We start from the raw sequence: 12,584 nt of genomic DNA on the forward strand, positions 1-12,584 counted from the left end.
AATAGAGCAAATATTTTGAATTTTTTGACAGCTTTCTTTTTCTTTGACGCAACTTTAAGCCACGTCATATATCTTCTCGAAGCCAGGCTGTTGCTCTATATTAAATATGCCCCATAATTCTGTATTTTGCGACTGCGATAAAGGAAAAAATGCTCTAGATTTAACTATGGGTTGTATATATTTCACAAAAACATTATGACAAAAACGTGAGGCACAAGTTTTAGTTACCGTAGGTCGCAGGCAAAACGGTTTTTCGAAAATACGAAAAATAAAGAAAAAGATCGATCCCGTTTTGAAAAATTGTTGACCACCCCAATAAAAACCAATAAGTTCAGTCGTGAAAAATGAATTATGGTATCTTGTACCGTTGCTCCAGTTTGGTTTGGCTCTCCCAACTAAAAATGAGAGCGCATGTTTCCATTTTAGACTCAGGTACCATTTTTTTTTACAATCTTGACTTTTGCAGTCGATACAGAAAAAAAATTATGGCAATTGACTTTTGGATGGGTGCTGTAAAAATTTCAATGCCGAAAAAACAGCTCGTGGATTTTTTAAAGTGTATACTGTAAAATTACGATTGTAGGCTTTATTATTAGATTAGGATGTGTATTCTTTAGTCTACATTGACCAAAAACCGAAACTTTTTATATCCGTTGCAAAAAACAGGTTGTTATATGTACAAAAAAATTGTGTTACTTGTCCCAATAAATTTTTTCAACCAAACAGTCAAAATTAGTTCTTTCACGCCAGCTTTTAAAAAAGTAACTGGCACAAAATGTTGCTTCTTTCAATCAAAAGTTTCAAGTGAACCTACACGAATTTTTTCAATTGAATCAAAACCTAGATTTTGAGTTAGATCATCGCCATTTTTATTTGATCAACAAAAGATTTGAGTTGAAGAAATATATTGTTGGTGAAACCATAGGATGTCGCTTCTATGACAACCAAATCGTTAGGTTGGCCGAAACAAACACATTATCCCAATAAATGACTGAATTAAATTAGTTTTATGAGTTAGGGAATTTTCGTATTTCTTTGAATGAATAGATGACTCAAATCAAAATTAACTTTGAACACCAATTGTTCACTATAGTATATTATCTCAGTTCTATGAAAATCGAGTGAATTATCTGACTTTCTTGAAATTCTGACATTGATTTATGAGTATAATATACATCACAAGCTCTACTCAGGGCGTTACCGCTCGGCATCTATAATTGTTGCTAATCTAAATTTCCCTCACAATGAAAGTATACCTGTACCTAATTTGAAGTCAACTATCGACCTCTGAGATACTTCGAGAAAAAAGTTGTAAAAACGTTCCGCTCAAGCAAAAGATGGTAATTCAGAGGTCGACTTTTTGGAAGAGACCCAAATTTTTGTTACCATTGTCATTGTTTTCAGATCATAAAAACGTTAAAAATGGAGCAAAACTTTCCTGCTTTTACGATAGTGGCTTACTATATGTATATAAGAGCTGCAGTGAAGCTCGCGTTCGGAAATTGAGAGGAACCGAAGGTAACTTCCTTACTTTTTATGGGCTTTATGGTTTTGACTTTGTCGGAGCTTCGGTTTTGTACGGCTACTTATATTTTGCATCAGAGAGTCCGCTTTGGACCGAAAAGGCATCGTAAATGTGTTTTCAACATGTTTTGGGCATCTTGAACAAATTTGCGAAACGAATTGGGAAAACGAAGAAGAGGATTCGCTCCATGTGCGAGGGACATCTTTATTCCGAATCATTTTTATTGTATAAAAGGAACGCACCTTATTTTACATCTTAATATATATTTTTTAATATTAGGTATAAAATATATTTAGCCAGTGCCCGTCGAAGATAAATTAAAAATAATTTTAAATCAATTAAAACTCTGCAAAAAAAGCATTTATAGGAGATATTACAATAATAGCTAAAAAACCAACATTTCCTTAAGCTCCTGAGTTTATTTTAAATATAAAGTTCCATATCAAGCTTGAAGTTAGATTAAAGCAATCTTAAAAATTCAGAAAAAGCCTGCACAGAAAAAATAAATAGCAAAAATTGATAAGCATAATAATAAGGCCATAATAAAATTTTCCTAAAGTTATCTTCTGGTTTCTTAAACTTTGTTATGATTATTATACGTTTTATGGGTATCTTGATCTTTTTTTATCAAAAATTTAACCCTTAAATAATCCAGATTTCTAATTTTCTAAATATAGATACTTCTTCTACATTCTACGTAAATTTATCTAGACAATTTTTAGCATTATTTTTAAAATCGATAATTATTTTAAAGAATTTTAGAGACTTTTAGCTTCAGTTGCGCAATATTAATCATTGTCATATTTTCAACTGTTCCTTTTTAAACATTTTTTCAATCCAAATTCTTTATTAGACCAACAAAAACGTACACAGAAAGGATTGCTTCAAGAGAACATCGATAAGAGAATAAGCAAGATACAATCATTCGTATATGCAACGATATTTTTTTGATTCAATATCAATTCCTCTTTCGTGTAAATTTCGAAAAAGCTCTTTTATAAGCTTTCAATTTTAATTAATCCATGATTTAATAAAAAATATTTAAACTGGCTCATTTTAAAGACTTTTCCAAAATATTACTAATACAAATTTCACTATTCAGCGTATATACTTATGTAGTAATTCCATCAAGAATCAAGTAAGTTACTGATTTCTTCAAGTTTAAATGTTCAATTTTTCGACTCTTCATTCTTTTATTCTTTAAGGAGGAGAAATAATTGTACATAATAATTGTAAATAATCACACTTCACTTCAAAGACGAATACCCTATGTAAAAACTGAATCTATGACTTTGTGAGTAGAATCGTTTGTAAGATTAGAAAATTTCGCGTCGCATCATCCTATGTTGAAATTATTTTAATGAAAGGGTCATAAAGTATTTAGTTTCAAAGTTAAAAGTTTTTTTATTGAGTTCAACTCTTTGAAAAAACTAGAAGAACGTTCCTAAAAATTTGCAAGTCATAAAATCAAGAAAAAATCGTACTCTTTAAATCTAAATCAAGAGCACGATTAAATATTATGTGATTGCTGCGTATTCATACAAATATTTACTCATAAAATATAAATGTTTGGGAGCCAAAAGTCGGAGATTCGTAATTTAGCTTCATTTTTTACAAGGTGCAACTTCTCAATCTTTTATATTCGATTGTATATCTGATTGAATCGGAAATTGCACCTTTTAAAAAATAAAAGTTAAACAAGAGTGTCGGACTCTTGGCTCCTAAAAATTAATATTGCACGAGTAAATATTTTGTACGAATACTCGGCAATTAAATATAATATTTAATCGTGCTTTTGATTTAGATTTAAAAAGTAAGATTTTTTCTTGATTTTGTGACTTCCAAATTTTTAGGAACATTTTACTAGATTTTGCAAAAAGTTAAACTCAAGATTTCAAAATCTTCATTTTACTGAAAAAAACTTTTAACTTCGAAATTATATATTTTTCGACTCGTTTATTAAAATAATTTCAACTTGGACTGATTCGACGCGAAATTTTCGAGCCTTTCAAATGATTCAGTTTCTGCACAGATTTTCATCTTTGAAGATAAGTATGAATTTTCAAAGGAAAAGGAAATGTACTCAAACTTTCTGTATGCAGTGCATGGACTATATTAATTATATTTGTTAATTTAAAAAATCCTGAACATATTATTAAAAATAAAATTCAATTAACAGATTGTTAGAGAATTACCCCATAAATCTAAATGAGTTATTGGACCAAATAACTATAATTACACAAATCATTTTGATAAAAACTAATTTTTTCTAAGAAATGTATACATTTGCTGCTTCTTCCAAAATGCATTGAAATTAATTTTGGTTTAATTTTCCCTGCTCCTATAAACCGCCTTCTTAGCTTTAACAATTGCAAATAATTTCTGATGTTTGCATGTTTCTCTAGCAAATCGAAAAATGAAATGATCTTTGAACCTTTAAAATCTTTATAAAAATTCTCAAAAAATGATAGATTATTCGATTCTGACCATAACAATTTAAAAGAAAGTATAAACTGTTTCGTCAACAGTTGTTGTGAACATAGCACCTCAACTGTTGTACAACTTCTAAAAACAAAATTTTAAATCCAAATTTACGGTTCCAATCCTAAAAAGTTAAATCATCATTATTATCACCTACACATATTCATATAAGTATGTATAAAATATGCATCCCTCAACTACTGAATTGAGACAGAAAAAAGGAGCAGATTTACCCAGGAACTGAACCATAACAAATTTATATGGCGGAATTATTAGAGATAATTCTCTCACAAAGTTCCATAGCAGTAGCTGAGCAGTCTCCTCTGCTAAAAGGCAGAGGGGGAGTCAGCTAGTGAGAGAGAAGGTGTGTGACGGAGAGAAGTGGGGTCTGGGCGTGGGAGACCCGAAGCTCTAACCAATGATCTCTGAGCAGAGGGTTGAACAGCCAATTGGAAGACTCTAGTCCGGCTGGCCAGGACCTTACCCACTTCCCCCAGTTGCTTTCAGAGGATAAATTACTTGTCCCACAGCCCCAACGGTGCATTGTAGAAACGCAACCCTCCGTGTAACATCGTTCAGTTCCTTAGTTACCTCCACCTGAGATACTACATCTATCTAATCCCTCTCGTGACGCAGCGCAGTGTTGTTTTTTTCAAAAGGAAAAGTGTATTCGTGAAGTGAAGGCATTGTGGTGCAAGTTTGGTGAATAAATATATTTCGCAAAAAAAAACTGTTTTTTGAAAAGTGAAATCATTCATCATGCAAGGTTATCATCAAAGGGCCTATGAGGACCAAAGAATTCAAAGGGAAGAGGAGACCATCGTCGTGGATATTGTACCTCCACAGTATCATCTCCACAGTCCACCTCATAGTCCACCCCTAACTCCGTGCATCAAGTCTGATAAAGGTAAGCTTCATACTCACAAATTCTGCAAATTTTTCTTGAATATTTACATGTTCGACGAATTACTGGTATTTTGCTTCGCTTCTCAAGAATTTTTTAGCTTCCGCGTTTAGGTTTTGTTTCGTCAAACTTCATAAACTTCATGCTAATTCCGCATATTTCTTTGATTCACTGTTAAAAATTGTCCTTAGCATCTTCTGTGCGTTCTCGAGATTTTTGAAGTAATTGCTATAGTTTTTATTTTCGCGATTTTCCATTAAAATACCATGTAGTTCAACAACCTAAAAACTTATGAATCAATATGTGATGCTTCACGTAAACTGAAATTTCATCTATTATATCTGAGATTTTGCTGGTACTGTCTTTTGTCCCTCACTCGAAAAGTTTCATTGAATTCCTATTTCCTTGGTTATTGGGAAACAATCACTATTTATATACCTGATCCTCTGAATGCTAAAATCTCCGGGATTAGTCTGAACTCTGAATTGGCAGGTTTGCGAAAGAACCTTTTGCGTGCCGGTAATTGGTTGTAGAGATAATCCAATTGATTGTCTGTTGTACGAACCAATGTACATTAGAAATTTGAATAACCCCGATGCCCGAGAAGACGACCCTCCATAAATACAAGTACAAAGATTTGTAGCCTCTTTGTAATCCTTCCAAGAAAAGGGACTCTCACGTCTGCACCCCTCTCGGCCTGAAGTTTATTGCGGTAATTATTTTACAACCCGAATCTCCGAAATTCTACGATTTTTATTGCAAGAATATTTCCTGCAATCTTTCAAAACTGAAAACATCATTTCCTCTTATCAGAATTGAATTAATGGTTTGACGAGCCTAATCTTGTTTATTAACGTTTGGAAAACTTTACATTTTCGCGGCAGATCAAAGAAATTGCGTTACCCACAAAGAGACACCGACATTGTCGTAAAAGTACGCGAGAACACTCTTCTTGAAGGTTTCTTTGGACATTTAGAGAGAGACACCATAGGGAGTCCAGTTCTGTGGACCACCTACTCGCTTTTCGTGGTCATCTTCCTATTCACGCAATCTTGTATGTCCAGACTCAAAAGAAACCGACCGCACTATTTTCCCACATCCGGACAATTTGTAGCCGTCGCCCGCTTATCGGAAGTTTAACTTTCTACTGTTTCTCTGAATATTTTCTATACCAACTCCTAACGAACTCGTTTCAAAATGTGCCTAACGAGCTATTTTTTTCTTTACAGATATGCAAAGTCAGGAGCAAAAACAACAGCAACAACAGCCTCTCTCCTCCATGGATCCCAACATCCGGAGATACAGAACTGCCTTCAGCAGGGAACAACTGAATCGTCTAGAAAAAGAATTCGTCAGGGAAAATTATGTAAGCAGACCTAGAAGATGCGAACTGGCTGCTCAGCTTCAACTTCCCGAATCCACCATCAAGGTAATTATTTCCTAAATTAAAAAAATGTTTACTCTTTGCAAGAACTTTTCTATTAACGCCTTTGATGACCACATTACGAGATTCAGGTCAAACTTGAATAAATCTTTAAATCACAGAAAAACAACCAACAAGTCTTACGTCATACTTAATGAAAGCAATTAGACGTTTTTCCCTATACGAGAGTACTTCTTGCGCGAGCCGCCATGTTTGATCAGTGATTATAGCCTCAAGAGAGTTGCGGCGTTCTTTTCTCTTTTCTGAAAGAAGCAAATATCAATCACTAAGAACAAACATGCGTAAGCCTGGAAGCCACGCTCTACGTCCGAATCTCGATTCCCTTCGAATTGGTTAGAACCTTCGAGGTGCTAAGCGTTTTGATTAGCAGTTTCATATCCCGCTATAGAGTTCTCTAGATCCATTAGCAGTCCCCGATATTAACATGAGAATTGCCTAATTTCTTCCAAAGTTGTGGAAACACTATCCATCTGATGGAAAATAGAAACAATATTCTTAAACAATTTCCTTCTTGTTTTACAGGTGTGGTTCCAAAACAGACGCATGAAGGACAAGCGTCAGAGGATGGCGATGGCCTGGCCCTACATGGATCCAAATTTTGCAGCAACTTTGGCAACTTTGGCAGCTGCTGCTGGAACTTTGCCGTCCCCTTATCATGCACAAGGATTTCCACCATCGCCTTTGTCGCCTGGCTATCCGCTTGCAGCCGCGTACTATGGTGCCCGGTACTCTCCCTATGCAGGATCTGCGCCGACCTCGAACGCAGGTTCCCTGCAGAGGCCACACCTCCAGTCTCCAGGCTACTCTCATCACCCACACATTCTGCAGTCCCACCATAATCTGCCGCCCCTCCATTTGGCTGGATTAGGCGTGCCAAACATGGGAAACACTCCTTACATGAGCCCGCCAATTTCCACCAGCAGCACGCCAACCTACAGACCAACTTTGATCTCAGAAATGAGCCCGGCTCATTCTGACACCTCCAGTGATTACGAATGCAATGGGTCGATTCATCAGCATAATGGGTGTCACATTCCTTCTCGGGACAAGGCATCACCACCTCTGAAACCAGTTGCACTTTCGAGCCTTCCAACCCAAATCCAGGCGATACACACCTACGAGTCGAAGTCTGTTGAAGATTACAGAATGGGCCTCACGTCCTCGCCTACTTTGTCGAAAAGTACGAAAAATGACCCACCCAAACTATTCCAACCATACAAGAACGACATCAGCGAGAAAGCGTAGGTTTATTGATTAGAGTTTAGAAAGATTCTTTATGTTTTGCGCAGTATTTTGTTATGTTTTTTGCCAGAGAAACAGGTTGGAAGAGTCTAAATTCTAGAAGTTTATATTTTAAAGTATTGTTCTACATTGTCTTTACAATATTTTATGTTCTCACTCCATCGTTGATTAACAAAAACTCGCTCCGACTAGGATTTTTCTCTGGAAGGTTCGCCGGCTGAGTGTACATATGTTGAAAATGTTTTAATTAAAATCTGGGATTTGTAAATACGACATAGATTTAAGTTACTGCCAATGATCCCAGGTTGTGTGGTATAGATGTATAGATGTCAGCTTCTAATTTAGAGAAATTTCAAACACCTGTACAGATAAATTAGTAATTTATTATTTATTGTAATTAAATGATCGATAGTACGGTGATTTAATTTACTGTTGCTGAGAGTAAGTCAAATATTATAAGTGTTTATAGTGTGTCTATATAGATAAAAATATATAACAGAATAAAAATCGAATTCATCATATTTCTGCCTTTTTAAAAATTATTTTCCCCAACATATGTAGTTATAAGATATTTGATTAAATGCAATAAACTTCATATTCATTTTAAATATCCTCTTTCAGGGTTCACTTCTTTCTGTTTTTCACAGTTAAAACTTAAAAAGGCATATACATTTTAATTAATTTTAAAAACAAAACATTTTGCGTAAGAGTAAGCCGGTTATATAATAACAATTATATAACTTCAAGCTTCAAACTGCTTTCTTAAGACCACTTTTTACAAAATTCAGAAATGTTCTTTACTGATGTTTATAGTGCTCAGAAATTCAAACATGCCCTACAATATTATCATAAAAACTGTTGGAATTTTCTTAAGAAATCGAAAATTCAAATTCTCACATCATAAAAAATAATGGAAAATCCAAAAATTACACTTTTCGGTCAAACTATACAAAATATTACAAAGGAGTTTCAAACGAAAAATTGTGCATTTGAAAAAGATCTACAAATTTGGTATAAATCACTTTTGGATAGGATGCGTAGTTTTCGCTTTAATCCTGAAAAACGCCATTAAAGACCAAAGAAAAATCTGCCCGCTGCATGTGCACAATCTCATCACAAATTTCCACTCTGAAATTTTAATTCTCACCAATTCAACTTTGCCACTCTAGAGTTAAAATTATTTAAATTCACACATTTGCATAGATTTCTTTGTTGCATTTTTTCAGACGTTTAAATAAATTATTAAAATATAAAAAAATATAAATTTGAATGTTTTTCGAATTTATAAGTTATAAAATGATTTAATAATAAAAAATAGGTTAAATAAATGCTTTCGTTAAGTTTTACTAAGTCGATTGAGAGGAATAGGATTTGCACTTTTCCTTTTCCCGTTGGGCGAGTTTTAGACATGATTTTAAAACTGCATTTTTATTTGGGCATAAAAGTGCTTTAATAATTTTTTTTGAGTTTAAAGTATTTATTGGATAATAAAAAAAAGTCTTTATAGGAAACAAAGTGTTTTGGATAGAAATTTAGATATTATACAGTGAAAAACCACACTTTTTGACAGAAATATTTTTCTACAAAATAAAAACAATTATTGTTCTCTTTATTAATTAAAGTTTATTTAAGCTCACAATGCATTGCAACTCACATGAAATAATTTTTTTTTTTAACCTATTTCACAAAAATGTGTTTATTCACTGTATAAGATGGAAATTCTATCTAAAGCTATTTGTTTCTGATCAATATTTGTTTTTAGTATTCAATCATTGTTTTATGCTTTATAAAACAATCGTAAAAACACTTATGCAAAAATTGAAATACATGTTTAAAATTGTACCTACTCTTTTTAGTTCCATTTTTAGGACCATGTGGTGAAATGGTAGACCACCAAATAAAAAGGATTGATACAATTCCAATAACACACGATAATGAAAATTTTAAGCCAAATAACACACGATATAAAAAAGTCATCAGAAGAAAAAATTTGATTTATGAATATCCTATGAGATTATCATAACAACTTTTTGAATTTTCTTGACAGTATAAAAGATAATGGAAAATCCAAGACTCAAATGTTTTCCTTTAACAATTTCACAGTATTTCAAAGTTTCTCAAAGATATAAATGCTCTGTGTGTGCATGTGTGTGAAATTTTGTAGGACTGTTGCTGCAACTATCCTTTCCACCCTAGAGGTTTTGAGACTCTTACAATCAATTATTCAAGATGAAGCAATAGGGCATCACAACTGCGATGTAGAACACGATGCGGTAGAAACTTCAATTGACAAAGTTTGGGTCGCTGGGGTTAGGAAAATGATTTAGAAGTTAAAAAAACGGTAGGGATGCTCAGTAGACCGTACAAATGCATAATAATATAAATTTTTGGGAATTGTAAACAATTTCAGGGATAAACTCGAGTGTGAGGATCAAGATACGTAATGAAAATGTGTTCGATGTAGCCGAAGGAGCTTTAACAAAAAAGACTTCACAATCACCAAATTACTGTTGTCGATGCTTTGATCTTTAGTTTTAAAAAGTCTTCACACAAAGACCGAGCGCGTAGTCGGATGTAAATACATTTTCGAGCGTGAAGCGCAAGATAAACATATTATCGAACGCAAAGCGCAAGTGCCAACATTCGCACGCCCAAACTTGCGAGCCGCGCGCATAGCACGCGATGAGATTTTGCCCGAAAAGCGGGCAGATTATTTCCATTAGTTTAGTATAAGACCCAATCGAATTATCTGAGTCATTTGACCTATACATCTGTGTAATTTCTATAAAAAGTCATCAATAATTTGGCAATAAAATTAAGCCAATCTAAAGTTTCGCGGGAATTCGTTGATTATATACAAAAAAGTTTTCGGTGTTTTTAGAAGATTTGAAAAAATACTGATATATTTCACCGTTTAGCTAAAAATAAATTTGGTTAGAACTTACAAACTGTGTTCCTTATACAAACTGCAAAAATCCCTGAAATTTTGTTTGAAATTCTATACTTTCCGAACTTTTTCTAATTCAGTTATATTTTAGGTTATTATTTAATGAGAAGGTTCTTGAATCATCGATATTTTCACAAAGGTTATTTCACTAAAAAATACATAGTTCGGGTACTTTCATTAATGCTTCAGATTGTAAGCCTACTTTAGAATTAAAATTCTTTGTTTATTCGTATCCTGTTTACAGAAACAATTCCGAGTTTAGTTTGGAACTTAAACAGAGGGATTTTACATCGTGAGATTAAAATCGATCAAAAACATATAGTTACAAGGAACTTCGGGACTTGAAAAATTAGTTATTTTCAAGGTTTTGACTAATGAATTAGTCAACGGGCCACTGTTTGTACCTTGCCAATTGAATTATTTAAAAAATGACTAATTTTTATTAGTTATTTCTAAGAACTACCAATTCATTAGTCCGTTTCTCAGCAGAACCACTGTCAAGTTGTTGACGCAGAAAAAGAGAATATTATTTTGTCACTCAAACAGGCTCGCAAGAATAGGCGATAGAGTGGGTGATATGAAAAATTCGCTTCAGTTTTGTATATTGCAACAGGGATTACAGTGGTTCACCAGATTAATTTGAGGGAAAATAGGCGATTTTTTCTTTTAAAAAAAGGTCTCTAGTTTGTATTTTTGTTATTTAATCAATAGTTATTTTCTTCGCTGCGATAAGTGCCACGTACTAAAAATAAATTTCATCGTGCAATTTAAAAAACGATTTAATGTGGCATCTTAAAAATAAACATTTGCGTTACGGACTACGCGTTTCTCCGAAAGCGTCTCATTATTGACTAATCAATTAGTAAATTTTGACTTACAAATTGGTAGATTTTTGACTAACGAATTAGTAGTTTCGCCACCGTCCGACAAGACGACCGGTGGCATGCCGCGTCTAGCGTTTGACTAATTGAATTGGTTAGACGAAAGTAACCAATTCAATTCGTTATTTTCGACCAATTATTTGTTACTAAGTTCTTGCTTCTACAATTAGTTAAATTTGACTGCTAATTAGTTAAATTTAACTAATTCAGATTTAGCGAATATGCTTCGCTGCCTCGGCACACTACACCATACTTTATGTAATAAGAGCATGTTTTTCAAGTTTTCTCATGGAATTTCGTCTAAGATGTGATGTTAGTTTAATGGGCCAAGTAGCGCGTAGAGTCATGCGCGTTGGTTGAAGTAACGAACGCGCATTTCCTGCGGGTAATGAGGGGTAATTTCTCGGCCTAAGCCGGTAAACTACCCCACCTCCTACAACGACCTACAATGATTTTAATTCAATATTTGTCATTAAATTTCTTTAATTCAACATTTAAATAAATCATTTTTAATTTGAATCATTTTTTTCATATTAATTTAATATAATATTTTAACATTTACTGTGATTAACTGATTAATGCGAAGGATGAAGAATAAAGCTGTATGTTGTTCAGAAATACTCTTTTTTCAAAAAGTTCAAAATTGGATAATTCCACATTTTTCATTTTCACCCTTATATACCGTGTAAATTAAAAGTTTCTCGTAATTATCATGTTTTGTTGATAGATTGAGACTAAGTATATAAAATCCCTCAATGACTTCGGAAAATCATAAAATAATAACGACCCTAATAAATAGAGTGTGGAAATACATCAGGAGAGTAGTGCGCGTGTCCCGGAAAGGTAAACCTTAATGGGTGGTTAAGTCGCGGTGGTCATACGGAATTATCTTGTTCGTTTTTACCCCTGCAGGCTGTTCGCGCAGGGAATTAATTGCTCTACATAAACCTACCGGTAGCCAAAATCTGCTGTCTCGCAGTCAACCTATTTATATATCTACTTAATGCGCCCCATGTGTTCACAGTCCTTATAGAATCACCCTTGGTGCATTCCCATCTCACTTTCTCCCTTGCTATTCCGATCTCCCTCCATCTTTGTCACCAACTCTTCTCCCTCTCTTATATAATTCTTTATCTGCCTATCTTCTATCTCTCTTGTCA

General features: G+C 33.8%; 1 protein-coding gene across 1 annotated transcript; it reads left to right on the plus strand.

Annotated features, from left to right (window-relative positions):
• The first annotated feature begins 4,541 nt into the window (after window positions 1-4,541).
• Window positions 4,542-7,748, plus strand: LOC117178872 (segmentation protein even-skipped). Its single transcript, XM_033370386.1, has 3 exons — window positions 4,542-4,913; window positions 6,140-6,339; window positions 6,877-7,748. The coding sequence occupies exons 1-3, from the start codon at window positions 4,766-4,768 to the stop codon at window positions 7,597-7,599; spliced, it is 1,071 nt and encodes a 356-aa protein (XP_033226277.1). The 5' UTR covers window positions 4,542-4,765; the 3' UTR covers window positions 7,600-7,748.
• The last annotated feature ends 4,836 nt before the right edge of the window (window positions 7,749-12,584 follow it).

Source organism: Belonocnema kinseyi, chromosome 8 (genome assembly GCF_010883055.1).
Source record: "Belonocnema kinseyi isolate 2016_QV_RU_SX_M_011 chromosome 8, B_treatae_v1, whole genome shotgun sequence".
Lineage (NCBI taxonomy): Eukaryota > Metazoa > Arthropoda > Insecta > Hymenoptera > Cynipidae > Belonocnema > Belonocnema kinseyi.

Coding starts and splice junctions, on each gene's coding strand:
- LOC117178872 (XM_033370386.1), top strand. CDS start 4,766: ATGCAAGGTTATCATCAAAGGGCCTATGAGGACCAAAGAATTCAAAGG. Junction 4,914..6,139: donor GTGCATCAAGTCTGATAAAG/GTAAGCTTCATA, acceptor TTTTCTTTACAG/ATATGCAAAGTCAGGAGCAA. Junction 6,340..6,876: donor TTCCCGAATCCACCATCAAG/GTAATTATTTCC, acceptor CTTGTTTTACAG/GTGTGGTTCCAAAACAGACG.